This window comes from Microtus ochrogaster, unplaced genomic scaffold (assembly GCF_000317375.1).
Source record: "Microtus ochrogaster isolate Prairie Vole_2 unplaced genomic scaffold, MicOch1.0 UNK68, whole genome shotgun sequence".
NCBI classification, from domain to species: domain Eukaryota; kingdom Metazoa; phylum Chordata; class Mammalia; order Rodentia; family Cricetidae; genus Microtus; species Microtus ochrogaster.
In genome coordinates, this window is record NW_004949166.1 from 1,310,193 (window position 1) to 1,327,230 (window position 17,038).

The 17,038-nt window shown below is 49.2% G+C and overlaps 2 protein-coding genes and 1 long non-coding RNA gene across 4 annotated transcripts in view; 1 reads left to right on the forward strand and 2 right to left on the reverse strand.

Annotated features, from left to right (window-relative positions):
• The window catches only part of Aifm3 (apoptosis inducing factor, mitochondria associated 3), an 18,488-nt gene extending 15,951 nt beyond the window's left edge, over window positions 1-2,537 (reverse strand). For both annotated transcript variants that reach the window (XM_026777452.1, XM_026777451.1), the window contains exon 1: window positions 2,437-2,537. In XM_026777452.1, the coding sequence (XP_026633253.1) occupies window positions 2,437-2,467 (31 nt within the window). In that variant the 5' untranslated portion in view covers window positions 2,468-2,537. The remainder of the gene's footprint in view (window positions 1-2,436) is intronic.
• On the forward strand, window positions 2,467-7,582 carry LOC113455623. Its single transcript, XR_003376626.1, has 3 exons — window positions 2,467-2,623; window positions 6,685-6,811; window positions 7,549-7,582. It is a non-coding gene; the product is annotated as an uncharacterized LOC113455623 (long non-coding RNA).
• Window positions 7,583-11,173: 3,591 nt separating this feature from the next.
• Crkl (CRK like proto-oncogene, adaptor protein) overlaps window positions 11,174-17,038 on the reverse strand; it is a 42,798-nt gene continuing 36,933 nt past the window's right edge. Inside the window, exon 3 of the mRNA XM_005369991.2 lies at window positions 11,174-14,857. Within this exon, the coding sequence (XP_005370048.1) occupies window positions 14,723-14,857 (135 nt within the window). The 3' untranslated portion in view covers window positions 11,174-14,722. The remainder of the gene's footprint in view (window positions 14,858-17,038) is intronic.

Here is a 17,038-nt window from a genome sequence, read left to right on the forward strand (position 1 = left end):
GAGACAGGGTTTCTGTGTGGCTTTGGAGCCTGTCCTGGAACTAGCTCTGTAGACCAGGCTGGTCTCGAACTCACAGAGATCCGCCTGCCTCTGCCTAACTCTGTCTTTTTTAAAAGGGGGGCACTGAGCCAGGCAGTGGTGGCTTACCCATTTAATTGCAACACTTGGAAGGCAGAGGCAGGCAAATCTCTGTGAGTTTGAGGCCAGCCTGGTCAACAGAGCTAGTTCCAGGACAGGCTCCAAAGCTATAGAGCAACCCTGTCTCAAAAAACAAGACAAGACAAAACAAACCCAAAACAAACAAACAAATCAAAAACCAAAAAAGGGTGGGGTGGTAGCTCAGAGGTCAAGAGTATTTGGGGCTTTTGCAGAGGACCCAGGTTTGATTTCCAGTACCCACATCATGGCTTACAACTAACCACCAGCAACTCCAGTTTCAGGAGTTAGATGCCCTCTTCTGGCCTCCACAAGCACTGCACACATGCTATGCACTTCCATACATGCAAGCAAAACACTCACATACATAAAATAAAAAAAGCCAGGCGTGGTGGTACACACCTTTAATCCTAGCACTCAGGAGGCAGAAGCAGGTGGATCTCTGAGTTCAAGACCAGCCTGGTCTACAGAGGGAGTTCCAGGACAGCAAAGGCTGCTACACAAACACCAAATAAGTAAATAAATAAATAGATCCTTTAAAAAAAAGAAGCAAGCAAACAAACAAAACCAGAGCTAGAGCGCATACTGTTCCTCCGGAGTTTGAGATCCAACGCCCAAATCAGGTGGCTCCAAACAGCCTATAACCCTATCCAGGGGTTTGAGTCTTCTGACCTCTGCATGCACCTGCACTTGTGTGCACACCCACACACCACACACACCCCACCGACTCCACCCAATTTAAAATAATAAAAATAAGTTTGAAAAAATCAAGAAGGAAGTGTTTGTCTAGCGTTCCCAAAGCCTGAGTTCTATACCTAGTACTAAGTAACTAACTTTTAATGGTACAGACCTCTAATTCCAGAATTAAGGTAGTAGAGGTAGGAGAATCACAAATTCAAGATCATCCCCAACACCATAAAGAGTTTGAGGCCATCCTGGGCTATATGAGATCTTGCCTTAAAAAAAAAGTTACAAAACAAAGCAGCAGATAAGGGATGGGTCAGGGGACAATGGCTAGCTCTAAATCTAAAGTCTGCGAGTCAGGGGTCCCTGGTTAGGCCAGCTCTTTGGGGTTATTTAAAAGAAACTATAGATGATAGCTTGTTTCTTTGGGCTCCTGCCAGCCAAGCAGTCCCACAGGTACCCAGTATGTGACTCACGTAGAATCTTGCTGGCACATCCCTGTCCACTCCGAGAAGGGGAACAAGACAATGGGTACCTGTGGCAGAGGCTGAGGGACCTGGTACAGACTCAGGCAAGGAAGGACAGTTCCCACCACCACCACCAGTGGGTCACAACTCTGCCTCTTCCCCCAAATCCTACCACAGACCCAAGAAAAAGAGAAAAGTCTGAGTCCCAAGGTAACCGAGCTGCTGGGTATCAGGTAAGGAGAGCTACACAAGCTGGCAGAGTGACCCAGCCAGGGCAAGCTGGGTAGGGGTGGGTGGAACACTGCCTGGGCTCTGAAGCCCTCAGGTTCTGCATCCTGTCATGGCGACAGGTCCTGCTTCCTGGAGGTTATGACTAGGGAAGAAGGAATGTGTGGACTGGGGGAGAAACTCAAAGGCCTGAGTCCAGTGTCAGGACAGATCCCAAGTCCTCTCCTACCTCAGAATCACCCTATCTGGCTGGGGCTTCTAGGACTCGGGAGGGCCAGGATTTCCTATATAAACGGAGAGGAGATAGGGCACAATGGTGCATGCCTTTAAGCCTAGCACTTGCAAGGCACAGGCAGGAGGATATCTGTAAGTTTGAGACCAGCCTGGTCTACATAGTGAGACCCTTTCTCAAAGAACAAAAACTCAAATAGACAAAAACAACAACAACAACAAAAAAGAAATAAAGAAACAGAAAAAGGAAATGAGGCCCAGAGATGACATCGGCTATCACAGTGACGGGGTGAAGAGACCTGCCCATCATACCCTACCAGCCTCTTTGAGAGGTCAGTGTCCAGGTCTATTTTGCAGAGAGGGAAACAGCCTCACATTGCAGCTAAGAATATTCCTGGAGCCTCTCTTCTCAAGCGATGGAGGAAGTAGCCTCTTCTCCAACCTTCCAGACTCCACTTTCTAAGAGGGACCGACTGTGGTCCCGACCACCAACACACAAAGCCCCAAATAAAGAGGGGCTGCCATGGGAGAGTCCAGGAGAGCCTTCTTAGGCCTTCGCCCCTCTTGCCTACAGCGCATTAACATTCTGGGCTCCTGCCTAGCCTGACCTACTTTGGAGGTTGGTGGAGTGCAGGGAGGGAGGGGGAGGCTGTCAGAGAAGGGGAGGTACCTGGCTTGGGCTTGGAGAAGCAGCCGCCCATGGTGAATGGCCTGAGATCTGGCCTGGCTGGTGGGAGCGCAGATGGCAGGCTGTCCGGCTGTCCAAGGTCTACGATGTCCCCTGCAGGACTGGACCCCCTGTGGTCCTCAGAGACGCTGGAGCTGCCATGCCAGCTGGACAGCTTTAGAGCCTGCAGGTGAGAGGGGACATTGGTGCAGGTGTGGACACTGATGAAGGTGTGGGGAGAGTCAGAGGCATCTTTGGTGGGGGGGGGTACGGGAGTACAGGAAGAGTCCTACATGGGGAGCTCAGAACTCGGATGTGGGTACTCTGAAGCATCTATCTCCCTTTGAGGCGTAGGAACCTCACACTCCCCTTATCTCGGTGTCCTAGTGTCTGTTACCCTCTATGTAGCCGACAGCTGCAGAGACCTGACCCCAGACTTCCCCTTTCTCCCCCAAGAGAGACTCTGGGACTCTCCATTTTCCTAGGAAAGTCCTCCAAGTCTGCACCAAACCCTAGGAAACAGAGTCCCTCTTCCTCCAACGTGAATGACAAGGGTCTTGTCCCAGCCTTGGCCACTACCCTAACTAGAAACCCCTAGTCACCTACCTCCTTCCAAGGGAGTCACTGCTCCTTGTTCCCAGCTCAGCAGTGGAGACAGACTACTGGGCCTTGGACCACAGGGCAGGGAGGGCCAGGGTCCAGGAGGGTCCGGCCCCCCTTCTAGCGTGAGTTGTGGCCAGGAGGGGGCTGTGGGTATGGGGCTAGGCCAAGCCATTGGTCCCCAGGGAAACCCAGCTCTGTGGGGAAAAGAGCGGGCAGCCAGCCCAGGACTGATGGGGTTGGGGAAGAGAGAGACCGACCACACAGCTCTGCCCTGTGCCCAGCAGTGGTCAGTACCCCACCCCCCCTGCTGGCTGTGCACTGCCGAGGTCACGCCCCACAGAAGGTAGAAAGACTGTGGTCCCAGGTCTCATCACGGTCAAGCAGCAGGTAGGGTATCTGTGTGGTCCCCCACGCCCCACCCTAATAACTCCTAAGGTGAGCAGAGGTCCCCAGATCACTCTAAGATCACTCAAACTGGAGGCCAAGAGTACTTGGTAAACAGATCACTGTGGCCACGTGTCCTCCTGCACAGGTGGGCCTTCCGGAAGATGTGGACTCTGGAAGGCTCAGGACAAAGGTGTAACTACCCTGTTTACAACTGACCTCTCCACATTCTACCGGCAGTCAGGCCCACTCACCTCACCTAGAAATTCTTCCTCAACTCTACACTAAAGGGGTGCTGAGACTCACTTTGTTTGCCCAGACCCCAGGAAGGGACTGGGGACCAAGAAGGAAGGAAAGGCCCAGTCACTGCTGGCTCCTGATGGTAGCAGCAATACAGGGGAGGAGGAATCCAAAGCCACGTAGGTGTGCTCTTACCCACTTGTCACCAAGGCATGTCTATAAAACTCAGTTGCCAGTTGCCCTACTTGCCCTCTTCCTGGGAACTAGAGAGCCCTTTCCCAGGTCCTGGTTTCCCCCGTGCCTAACTCGGCCCACCTCCTTCCTTCCTCACCTGTCTGGGCCTGAGGCCCTACAAACAGACTGACTTTTGACCCTGGGGTCCAAGCCAGCTGTTCACTCCCTTCCCAGGTGCCCAGGAGTTTACTCGGGGGGGGGGGGGAGGCTCAGGCCTAGCGGGAAATTTGGTGGGGACCAGGCCTTCCATCTGTGCTGTGCTAGGCCAGCTTGGGGCCAGCCATCCCAACTCAAAGGCAAAGTTACTTGGGCCTGCAGGGAGAGACCTCTGCATTTTGCTGCCCAGAAAAGTTCTAACACTGCCTGCTACACACTTCGCATTATAAGCTTGCATCCATGTCCCAAGAACTCCAGCAACCTGAAGCAGGTTCTGAGTTACCCCACCTCACAGAGGTTCCCAGGTCCTCCGCATGGCCCTCAGGACCCCCCCCTGGAAACAGGCCAGCTAGAAACCTGCTTCTTTTGCCCATCCAGGTCCCTCTCTTCGCTCCTGGTGTGTGTTGGGTGGGAGGTCGGGTTTTTTTCCTGCTTAGCCTAGGCCCTCTGTGGCTTCAGGTGCCCTGGGGACTGCTGCTTTGGAGCGCCTCAGCTTGTGATTCACATTTAGGGGGGTGGGTGCTGACGCCAACGTCCTGTCCACTCTCCCTGCCTTGGCACGTGCAATTTTCTCGGTCTGGGAAGCCTTTTCCAGCACCCTTACCGGCTTCTTTGCGACTCCCTTGCCAAACGCAGCCGACAACCAACCGACCAGCACAAGGTGGGGGACTCCAGGCAGCCGAAAGGGGTGCTGGGGAGCAGCAGCAAGGATCGGGGTCGCTCCAGCCTCCTGAGTGCCCCACTTGGCCGCCAGGGTACAGATGGACTAGCGCGCAAGGCGAGGGCGCGGGGCGCGTGCGGGATAGAGCCAGGCGCGCTCACCTGGCTCGGCGGACGCGGGCGGGCGAGCGGGCGAGCGGGAGAGCGGGCGGGCAGGCGCTCGGGATCCGAGCCCGGCTGCGGCCGGCCTGCAGGGCGGAGCGGGCGGAGGCGGGGCTGGCGCTGCGGCTACACTGCGGGCCCCGAGCCCGAGGCGTCCGCCCCGCCCCGCAGCAAAGTAGGGTCAACGTCAAGCTTCCAGCCACCTGCCGAGAGGGAGAAAGAGATGACAGCCGGGCTGCATCTGAGTCACCCCGAGATCCCCCAGAGACACTGCGCACAGGGTGTGGGTCGCCAAACCATCCTTGTTCGGCGGGGGCCGGGTGGAGGTTAAATTTCTGGATGAAATGTCCCGGAAGAAGAAAACACAAGCCATGACCCTCCGAGGTCTCCTAGATCTCACCACACTCGCACACATGTCACGTTTTATTCCATTTTCTTTTCCCAACCTGTTAGTATTTGAGGAGAATTTCCCGGGAGTCGTCATGGTGCCCTCCCTCCCTGATCCATGGCCAGCCTGCCCAGGTCGGAGTACCACTTTTTCTGGATATATCACTTCTTTCTCAGCCCATCCCATTCCGTCTCTGAGCCACTGTGGTCACCTAGAGGTTGTCCTAGAACTATAACCAGTGGCAGCACTTCAGGGAAGTATTTCTGTTAATGCTAAATACATGGGGTCACAGGCCTGCTGGGAGTAAGCGGTGCTCTCCTGCTCCGTCCCAGCCCATTTTACAGATGGAAAGATGGCCCCAGGGACTGACTTTTGCCCAGGGCACAGAAGCGGAGGTCTCAGGACAGTCCTCTTTGGCAGGGAGTTTGGTTTCTATCATGAATGCTGCCCCCCCCCCCATTGAAGAGGCCCATCACTGGAGCATGCTTGTGCTGGGGCCTGATGCTCTTGACCTCAAACCAGCTGGCCTCACATCCACATTGATAATTTTGTGCCTCTAGCCTCATCTTAGCAAGAAAAACAATGAAAGCTGTGACTTCATATGCACTTAAAAACAAAACAAACAAAAAACAACAAAAACTGCCTATTGCCATTGCTCCTGGTTGCCCACCATGACTAGATGGTAAAACTGTGGCTGAAGGCACCACACTTTCATTGCAGGACACGCAGAAATCAAACTGGAAACTTCCTCTCTGCCGGCTAGTTCTCACAGAGACGGGAGGTGCTCTACAGGCCACTGGGGAAGAAAAGCCACCGGTGGTCTCACCTTTGTGCTATAGTACCACACCCACTGACGGAACAGTGGCACAAAAATCGCTGGGTAACCAAACACTTTACTGTTGGATTTAGGGCCTGCTCCTCAGGAGAGAATGCAAGTGGTTAAAAGCCCATGGCCAGGCAGGCCATAGGCCCTAGGAGATCCTAGTACTGCTTGCTGTCTTGCTGGATGGAAGTGTCAAATTGCCTTCTAATTATTTATGTCTATACGCATTAGCGGCCAGAGAAGCCGCTCTGCGCAGTGGCCAACAATTGAAGGAGGGACTCATAGTTAGCCAAAATGCTGAGAATACGTGACTGCTGGGTGCTCAACCATGAATGGGTTGTCTCTGTCAATCCCCGTTTCCTCAAGGCTCAGGGGGAAATGCGGAAGAGGGGGAAGAAAGAACGTAAGATCTGAAGGACGGTGAGGAGAGAGCTACGAAGCACTGTTTTCTGGACACGACAGTCACTGCACTCATGAACTCCCTGAAGCTATGGCTAACTGCTCAAATCCGGCACAAGAGCCTCCACAGAGATCAGTCAACATTCCAGCAGGCAGCACTAATTGACTCAGTAGACCGCTATTTTGTCTTTTTCTCCCCCAGAGCTGAGGATGGAAGCCAGGGCCTTGCCCTTGCTAGACAAGAGCTTTATCACTCTCACCAAGAAAGGCCATGAAGGAGGAGGGTAGTCATGGTGTGGAACGGAGAATTGGAGGTGGATGTGACCAAGGTACATGACACAAAAGAAACAAAAGATCTGGGGATTTTTTTTTTTTGAAATGGTCTCATTTAGCTTAAGTTGGCGTTAAACTTGCTATGTAACCCAGGATGACCTTGAACTTCTTACCTCTTGCCTCTCTGTCCCTAGGGCTGGGATTTTAAGGCCTTTGCCACTGTACTAGGTTCTGGGCCTGAACCCAGAGCCTGTTCAAGCTGGAGCTACATCCTTCAAGCTGAGTTGTTTGGACCAGGGTCTAGCTGTATAGGGCTCTGGCTGACCTGGAAATACTCTGTATAGATCAGGCTGGCCTCAAACTCACAGAGATCTGCCTGCCTGTGCCTCCAGAGTGCTGGGATTAAAAGTACATACCATCACAACCTGTATGAAATCTCTTTAAAAATATATTTTTATTCCATGTCCTTCTGTATGTCTATGCACCAGATACATGCAGAGCCTGTGGAGTCCAGAAGAGGGCGTTGGGTCCTCTGGAATTGTTTGTGAGCTGCCATGTGGATGCTGGGAACCGCTCAGCAACCGCCCTTAATCACTGAGCCACCCTTCCTACTCCGAAACTTGCCATCTAAGCCTCAGCTTCCTGAGTAGTTGAGCACCCCCATATGCAGCTTGATTTACTATTTTTTATTTATTATTTTTGAAGTTATGGGGTTTCAATCCATGGTCTCACTTATGCTAGAAAACTGTTCTGCCACTAACCTCTATACTCAACCATTATTTTGTTTTGACAGGGTTATCTCTATGTTTAAGCCTTGGCTGTCCTGGAACTCACTATGTAGACCAAGCTGGTTGAACCCACAGAAATCTGCCTGCCTCTGCCTCCAGAATGCTGGGATTAAAGGCGTGCACAAACACTGTCCAGCTGTTTATATTTTCATTCTGAGACAGGGACTCACTAAATTGCCCAGACTAGCTTTGAACTGACTGTTAGGCCTTGAACTATCATCTCAACTGTCTCTGGAGTAACCAAGATTACAGTCATATTCCAGCAGGTCTGATTAGCCTTTACTCTTCACCGCTAGTCAGAGGATGGGGAAACTGAGGTTCAGAGAGGTTAGGGACTCTGTACTGACTAGGATTGTGTGTTGACAGAGACACACAATCCTCAGAGAGGAAGGAGCCTCAATTGAGGAAATGCCTCCATGAGATCAGGCTTTAAGGCATTTTCTCTATTAGTGTTCAGTGAAAGAGAGCCCAGACTATGGTAGGTGGTGCCATGCCTGGGCTGCTGGACCTGGGTTCTATAAGAAGGCAGGATGAGCAAGCCATGAGGATCAAGCCAGTAAGCAGCACCCCTCCATGGCCTCTGCATCAGCTCCTGCCTCCAGGATCCCATCCTGCTTGAGTTCCTGTCCCAATTTCCTTCAGTGATGAGCATCAGTGTAGAAGTGTAAGCCAAGCAAACCCTTTCCTCTCCAACTTGATTTCTGGTCATGGTATCCTGTTGTAGCAATGGAAACCCTACAGCATCCAAGTCCTACAGTTTGCAAAACGATCTACTGCAGCTTCCCCCTGACTGCTGGCAGAACAAGACAGATGTAGAGCCAGGCATGTAGGTGCTTTAGGAAGCGGAACAGGGGCTGCTGAGTTTGAGGTACCAAAGCTGAAACTGGAAGGGCACAAGTGTAATGGCTGTGAAGATGACCACTTGGGAAGAAATCTTGGCATAGAGTAAGATTATGGTACCCTTGGGGCCTAGGGCATTAGGCTTCAGGTCCCTGCTGTCCTGTAGACAAACACTAAACCCGGGACTAGTTAGGACAGCTACCTTCGGAAAGGCCATCAGAGGTCAGGTGGCTCATGTGACAAGAGAACTCAGGAAGACCCAGCAAGATGCTGAACCCTGCAGCCAAAGTCCTAGTCTTGATTCTGGTGAGGTGGCACATTCCAGCATCCTGACAATAGCAAACACAGGGTTGGAGTGACTGAACATCCCCCCAGACACAAGGTTTGGTTTGCTGAAGTAATGAGTATGGGGTCTGCTCATGGTCTAGGAGAATGGGGAGCCTCATACTGCTCCCCAACCCCAAGGCACTCCTGTCATGAAGCAAGCTTCTGCCTCCCTCGGTGCTCCCCACTCAGGTCTCCAACAGAGGGGTGCAGGACCATCTTTATTCAGCCAAGAAAAAGCTAGAGGCCAGGATGTAGCTCAGTCAGTAGAGTGCTCGCCTATCATGCACGATCAGACTTGGTGGCACAAACCAATTCCAGAACTTGAAAGGTGGAGGCAGGAACATCAGAAGTCTGAGGCCAGCCTGGGCTGTATCACAAAGTTAAACAAAACAAAGGGGGAAAAGATAAAGTCAGGTGCAGTGGTGCACTCCTTTAAGACAGGGATTCCAGAGCAGCCAGAGCTATAGAGAGACCTTGCCTCATAAAATGATGGTAGTGAAATAAATAAGACAGAGAGGCCTGAAGAGATGGCTCAGTGGTTAAGAGCATTGGCTGCTCGTCCAAAGGTCCTGAGTTCAATTCCCAGCAACCACATGGTGGCTCACAACCATTTATAGTGGGATCTGATGTCCTCTTCTTTCAGGTAGGCATACATGCAAGCAGAGTGCTCATATACATAAACAAATAAATCTTTAAAAATAAGAAAGTCAGAAAGGAAAAGGAAAACAAAAGAAAAAGTGACTTTTCCCCAACATCTGGCTCTTGGACTGAGAACATAGCACCCCTTAGAGGCTAGTTTGATTCAGATATAAGGAGCTATGGTCCCACCGGACCCTGCCAGCTCCACCCCACGCCCAGCCCCATGAGGGCAATAGGGAGCATCCAGAAAGCTTGAATCCTTCCGGGGTCTCTACCTTTGCCCAGTGTGGGGTCTTCTCACCCTCACCCCAGACCAAGGCCAGGTTGTCCCTTTCAGGATGCAAGGTCTGCTGTCCCCACACTTGGGAAGCAGGGGGTGGTCACTGATAGCTGTAGTTTTCTGTAGGCTGGGTGTATGGGAAGCAGTGTCTGGTCAAGTGGGTGTCACAAGAACTGGCTAGTGAGGCTTATGGTTCAAGTCCAGGTGACCCAAGGGTGAGCAGAGGGGTTTGGAGCAAACCTTTCCAGTACCGAGTTGGGGAGCGAAGCTCTATGCACGGTCCAGCCCCCACCTCATTTGCAGGCTGCTTGGCTGAGGGTGGCAGGCCTAAAGGCTCATTGGCGGGTTGTCTCTGCAGTAAATGGTGGTGGTGGGGAAGCGCAGGGCCAATTTGAACCCTATGGGACCTAGTTCTTTAATTCAGGCAGCATTAGAACTACAGCCCCTTGCCCAGAGAGGGTGTCCATTGGCACAGTGGTTCTAAAACCTCACTCTACTTCACCCTCCAGCACTGGTATCCATTACTCAGAACCGGGGTGGGGGGATAAAAGCGCTGAGGTCTGAATCTCCCAGATGCTGGAGGTCTGGGTAGCTCAGGTGCAGGCCTGCCAAGCAGTGCTTCTCATCACCCTCTAATCCACAGAAGACGTTGAGCGTGCCTACACATGCCCACAATTTCAGCACTGGCAGGCAAGATGATTCAAGGTTTAAGGGGTTGGTTGAATTTCTTGATACACACATAAACAGACGCGAGAGTAAAATGCACATAAAAGATGAAATGCGCTTCCTGGGTAACAGCAGGGGAGCCCTAAACTGTAACTCCCACAGAGTTTATGAGGGGAGCCCTAAACTGTAACTTCCACAGAGTTTATGAGGGGAGCCCTAAACTGTAACTTCCACAGAGTTTGTGAGGGGAGCCCGAAACTGTAACTCCCACAGAGTTTGTGAGGGGAGTCCTAAACTCTAATTCCCACAGAGTTTGTGAGGCTTTTTTTTTTTTTTTTTTTTTAAAGACAGGGTTTCTCTGCCTGCCCTGGAACTCTGTAGACCAGGCTGGCCTCCAACTCAGAGATTCACCTGCCTCTGCCTATTGGGAGGCAGAAGAGCTGGGACCAAAGGCGTGCATCACCACCATCACCCAGCAATTTGTGAGGTTTTTAAGCAAGCCGCCGCTGACACCAAAGTTCCCTCCTAGAGATCCCCAAAGCTCACAAGGAGGTGTACATCTAGAAAGGAATGGCAACAGACAGCAGACAGGATCGCTTACCTTCCCTGACCACCGAGCATCTCTGCTTAGCTCATGCTCAACAGCCCTCAGCAGAGCAGAGCCTGCACCCCTGCTTGGAGGCTGAGTCCCAGAACTCCCACCATGTCCAGAGAACAGGTATTTCCCAGAATAAGAAGCTGCCTTTGTGGGGTGAGGGAAGCGGGAGCAGCATGAGCAAGTTTCTGTGACTACCAGGGGCTTCGCCAGTTTCACGTCGGGAGAGGCTGGTGGGGGCTGACTGAGGAGACACTGAAACACTGAGGCTGCTGCCACCGCCAGCTGGTGCAAGTTTTATTGAGACAATGTACAAACAGGCCATGGAAACAAGGGTTTTGATGCTGGGACCAGTAACGTAAAATGGAATACAAAAATAAAAAGGCACTAATCTGTTAAGAAAAGACACTCACTGTATTCTAAGAATATAAGTCATTTAATACTGTTAATTTTATAGCACAAAATAAAACAAGCTATAATCCCCAAAAATAATTTTAAAAGCTTACACAGAAAATATTATTGCCTGACACTTATGATCTTTAAGTTATACATGTCAAAAGAGTTTTATGTCATTTTAAAACACACAGTGAAGACCGTCTAGAAGCAAGGCCACTGTTCCTCCTGTCTCAGAGAACTGTCCTCCTGCTCCTTTAGAATATACAAGCAGCTCAGTGTCCACACTCACAGCAGTTACCAGGGATGTACTTCTCTGGTCCTGTGGTGAGGAGGCCACAGAAAGCATTAGTCTTAGGTACTGTGTTAAAACAATCAAGAATTCACTCATTTTAAGAGGTTAATGAACATAATATTAAAAGATTAAATTATAAACACCTAGAACAAAAACACATCATCCCTTAAAAAAAAAAGCTCATTATTCTTCTGAGCAAAAGTTACAAGAGCAGTGGCCATCAATCCTGGCCCATCTTGTCTGTAAACAGGTGTAGAGGAAGGCTGGCATAGTGCCAGGAACGTGCAACTCCAAGGGAGGGCACAGAGTCTCTTCCGGTGAGCACAGAGGGTTCTGAGTCTGGGTGACCAAAGCCGTGCACCCTGTTAACCCTGCAACAGGTGGCGTCAAAGCAGTGCAGAGTGCCAAGGATGCCTTCTGCAGGGAGGTCCTGCCCAGGTGACAGGACTTGATCTAGCTGTCTATGCCCTGGCAACCTAGTCATTCCCTTCTCAGACACAACAGCAAAAGTGAGAGGGTTGTCATCCCAGTCCAACACAGCAGAGCAGCCCATGCAGTGACCGTCACAGAAGGAAAGCCACCCCTGGATCCCACTCCCCTACGAGGCTACATGTCTTTCCAGAGAGTGGGACCTAGGAAGATGCCACTTTCTATCAGTGTGAAAGGAAAATTTTCCTGATTAATAAACTGACAAGCTTCTAAATCAGGAAATTACTACTTTTGGCACATATCCTGAGTTCAGAACTTAAGTCTTATGGCCAGCTCTGGACCTGAGAGAGCTGTAGAAACATGGGCCAAATTAGCTGGCTTTATAAACCAAACTCCAGGTTTATGGGGCATTTTGATCCTGAATCTACATGGAGTCTTGTTCATCAACAGACTTGAAAAGGGAAATCCTATTCTCAAAAGCGGCTGCCTACATTGAGCAGGCTGCTATAATCAAGACACCCAAGCCCTTCAGTTAAATGTAGTTTGAAAAGACCTTAAGAGCTGGGTGTGGTGCCTCAAACGTTTGTAATTTCAGCTGGGGCTGGGATGGAAAATTCAAAGCCAGCATGGGCAATTTATAGAAATCCCATCTCAAAATTTAAAGAAGAGTTCAGTGGTAGAGGGCTTACCTAGCATGTGTAAGGCATGAGGCTCAAGCCCCAGTGATGGGGTGCGATTCCTTGGAGGCTGTGTCCTCTGTGAACAAGGCATGTACTCAGTGCAGGTATCAAAAGGCCTCAGGATGGCCACTAGCCAGAGGGCAAGTATTGTTCTAGGCAGTTTGGGGCTCACTCAATAGATCTGGCTAAAAAAAACCCGGCAGCTTCCAGAGATGGAAAAGAGCCGACATCTAGGAAAGCCACAGATAGGTAGACATGATACTACCCCCAAACCCCAAATAACCATTTTGTCACACGAACACTAAAATATGGCACTTATCAGCCTGATGGGATACTGATTTAAAGAGATTTGCTGCTCTTACAGAGGACCCAGGTTCAATTCTTAGCACCCACACAGTGACTCCAGTTCCAGAGGATCCAACACTCTCTTCTGGCCTCCTTAGGCACTACACCTATGGGATGCACATTCATACATGCAGGCAAAACGCCAATATACTTTTTTAGGGGGTGAGGGGCTCTGAAACAGTCTATGTCCATCTGGTTGTCCAGATTACAACACACTACATAGATCAGGCAGGCTGGCCTTGAACTCTGAGACCTGCTTACCTCGGCCTTTCCTAGTGCTGGAATTAAAGAAAGGTGTGTGCTACCATGCCAATATACACAAAATTAAACAACAAAAAAAAGTCTTTAAGAGAATAAATATAGCGGACAAATGGCTGTGTTAGTTTTGCCTCCAGGATATGTTCCCTTGGTTCTCACAGCCTAAGAGTCTCAGAGCCAGGGTCACAGTTACAGCTAGCTGTTCTGTAAATGCTGGAACTATTCACTAAGTCACCGCTACATTTCTGAGACTGCTGTGGTGCTGTGTGTCCTCATCAGGGTTCAGCTGAAACAGAGCATACTTTGTGTGGATGAGGGGTCAGACACACATTTGTATCAGCTAGCTTGCATGCTGGCTTATGGTATATGGGTTAGGGGTTCCAGAGCCTGCATTTTCTTTGCTCAGGAGCACTGTGCTCTGTTCCACTTAGGCTACGGAAGCAGGACAGACAGCACCACCACTTTCATGCAGCCTGGACAGGAGGGGCCAACAGGACTTTGTGCTGAATGCACTAATTCTATAAACTTAATTTTAGTTCTTAAAGGGGTGTACTCATTGAAAAGCTAGACAGAACTGACCAAGCGCTCCACTCTTTCTGCTCCTATCAATGGCAACTGTGACGGCAACAGTCTCCACAGATCACCAGTGGCTCGCCCTGGTGCTTCCCGGCTCACACAGCACGGCACACCATGGCTACTGCTGTGTGTGCTTTGTTTGCCAAGCGGTACACAAGGTAACAAAAGATAAAGGCCTCTGCTTCAGGGTGTCTTCATTTTCCTTTAGTTACATACAGCAGCTTCAGTTTGGAAGCTCAGGGACACGCACTGTTCCTTAGACTATCACAAAAATCCAAACTACTATTTAAAAATCTGTTCAGAACACACACAACTCTAATGAATTAGTCTTCCAAAACCAAAGCTAAAGAAAAGAAAGTGGAAACAAGCCAAATTTCAGGAGTTTGGACAGAACTGTCTGGAGTTTACTTCCTCTGTTGTTCAAAGAAAAACAAGTTGATGGCACAGCCACTGCTCTACAGCCCGGCAACAGCAAGAGCTTGCCGAGGCTAACCCTCTGAGTGGACCATCAGCAAGCTCACACTTTCTATGGCGAGCACAACAGTCAGCCTCAAGTATAAACAAGGCAGCGATGAGAAGGAAGACCCTTTCTGTGTTCAATTCTCTTGACTTGTGTGCTTCCGCCAGTATTTCCAGTTTATAATCCAGAAGAACTCTAAAATCAGCTACTCTTTGACAGCATGACTATGATACAAATGCCAAGAGGCAGCCGCTGGAGGCATTCCAAATGTGCAGGAGACCACCAATGTGTGGGAGTGGCCCAGCAGCTCGCTGTGACTTGCGTGGGAGAGTGCTTCCCACTTCAAAGGAGATTATGACAGGCAGGACAAGGCAGCAGCAGGGACGGCAACAGCAATCACTCGTTGTCATCTGGGTTTTGAGGGTCAAAGATTTTAACATGTGTGAAAGGGAAAAGCCCTTTGCGCCCATTCACCTCGCCTTCCCATTGGCCATTTATATTCATCCTTGTGACTTTCACAATGTCACCAACCTGGAGGAATAGAAAAGACAAAATTAGCATCACTGTGCAAACAAGAAAGACAGTTTACATTATATCACAAATGCTATCTATCCAAAGACTAAGACTAAATTTTCTCTTCAGTGTGTAGACCTGAAAATCAAGTACTACAGAGACACAAGATACCATCAGCATACCCAGGATACCTCTCAGGTGGCAAGCATTCGTGAAGCAGCTTCTGAGCACAAAGCAACCACCATTAATAAATGGTCACGTATTTATGTGGTCACTAATAAATGAACATACATGGATATGTTAAGTTGCATAGAAGGGTAGGAAGTAGCCAGGCCTGGTGTTCATAGTCCCAGCACACAGAAGGCGAAGGCCAGACCAGCCTGGATGGACAGATATTGTCTCAAAAAACTGAAACCATTATTGCTTTGACAGTGTACTTCAAAGGTGTGCTACCACTGACACACTAACCTTCACTGTTCTGACAATCCACTTTTGATCTTTTTTGGTTAAAAAGAAAAAAGATCTATCACCACTTGCAAGACTGCATGTGTACCAAGACTTCATGTTGTTCATGCCATTCCCAATTTCTTCTGCCCATTATAATTTTCTATAAAGATAGGGTCTTAAAATAAAAACTTGCTGCTTTTCCAGAGGACCCAGGTTCAATCCCCAGGACCCACACAGCAGCTCACAACTGTCTGTAACTTTACTTCCAAGGGGATACAATGCCTACTTTTGGCATCAGACATGCAAGTAGTGCATAGATTTATATGCAGGCAAAACAATCATAACCATAGATTTTAAAAAATGTTTATTACATGTATCTATTTGTGTGTATTGTGTGCACGTATCAGTGCATGGAGGGCTTACTGTGTAAAGGGCAGCTTTCAAGAGTCAGCTCTTTCCACCAAGAGGGTCCTAGGGACAACTCAGGTCCCCAGGCTGGGCAGCAAGCACCTTTACTCACTGAGCCTCGTGGCTGGCCCTTAACTAGTATTTTCCAACTTTGTGAGTAACAGGAGTCCTATTAAAACTGGCAAAAGGGAGCCAGAGGTAGGAGTATACAGTTTGCTGGTACAACACTTGCCTAGCACACCTAAGTCACAGTGTTTGAGTCTCCGTACCAAAAAGGACAGGGGAGGAGACCATACACAAGAAAAATGGCATTTCAGGATGGCAGATGTAAAAAAAGGGAAAGAAAGAAAAAAAATACACACAGAGTTACATGTTGTGTGGTGTGTGTGTCTATAAACTAGCACTTGGAAGGTGAAGAAATGAGGATCAGGAAATCAAGGTTAGTTTTGGCTACAAAGGGAGTTCAGAGCCAGCACTGTTGGTTTTTTCAAGTCCTGTCTCAAGTCAAAACCAACTAACCAAATAACTCTTTAAAAAAAAAAATCCATAAAAGCAAACAGAGTGATGGATGAGGAAGACCTGAAAACAGTATCTAATAAATAATTCTAATGGGTATAGTAGGTTAAAGATAACAGGAAAACAAGAATAGTGTGTGCAAGACACTGAAAAACATTCCCTTTCTGCCAGGACTCTATGATCAGTTTAAGGCAGTTCCTTATTCTTAAGCAACTTCCCTATCTTTGTCGCAGTTAGACAGTTATCATTCAGCAGTCCCATCGTGGTCAACGCTTGCTGGTTATGTTAGATATAACAACAGTTATACACATTACATACATTAAGTACCGAAGTCAATAACACAGAATGAAAACAAACCCTGCTGCTGCTGAGGAAGATGGACCTATGGAGACAGTCAAAAAAGGCTAGAAAGAGAGTCTGGAAGCAGCACCTGATCTAGTCCTTCCTGTGACTAGAAACGGTGCCTTGTGCCATGCCAAGCAAATACTCTACCACAGAGCTACAGACACATTACTCTTTACTGTTAGTAATATTTATTTTGATTGTTTTAATTGTGTATATGTGTGTGGGTATGTCTGTGACTATGGGTGTCTAAGGAGCCCAGGGGTGTCAGATCCCCCTAGACCAGACAAGCACCTGACATGGGGTCCTCTACAAAAGCACAAAGATTTGAATAGATATTATTCCACAGAAAATACAAATAGTCAGCATGTAAATGAAAATATGCTCATCAAAGCTGGGCGATGGTGGCGCACGCCTTTAATCCCAGCACTTGGGAGGCAGAGGCAGGTGGATCTCTGTGAGTTCGAGACCAGCCTGGTCTACAGA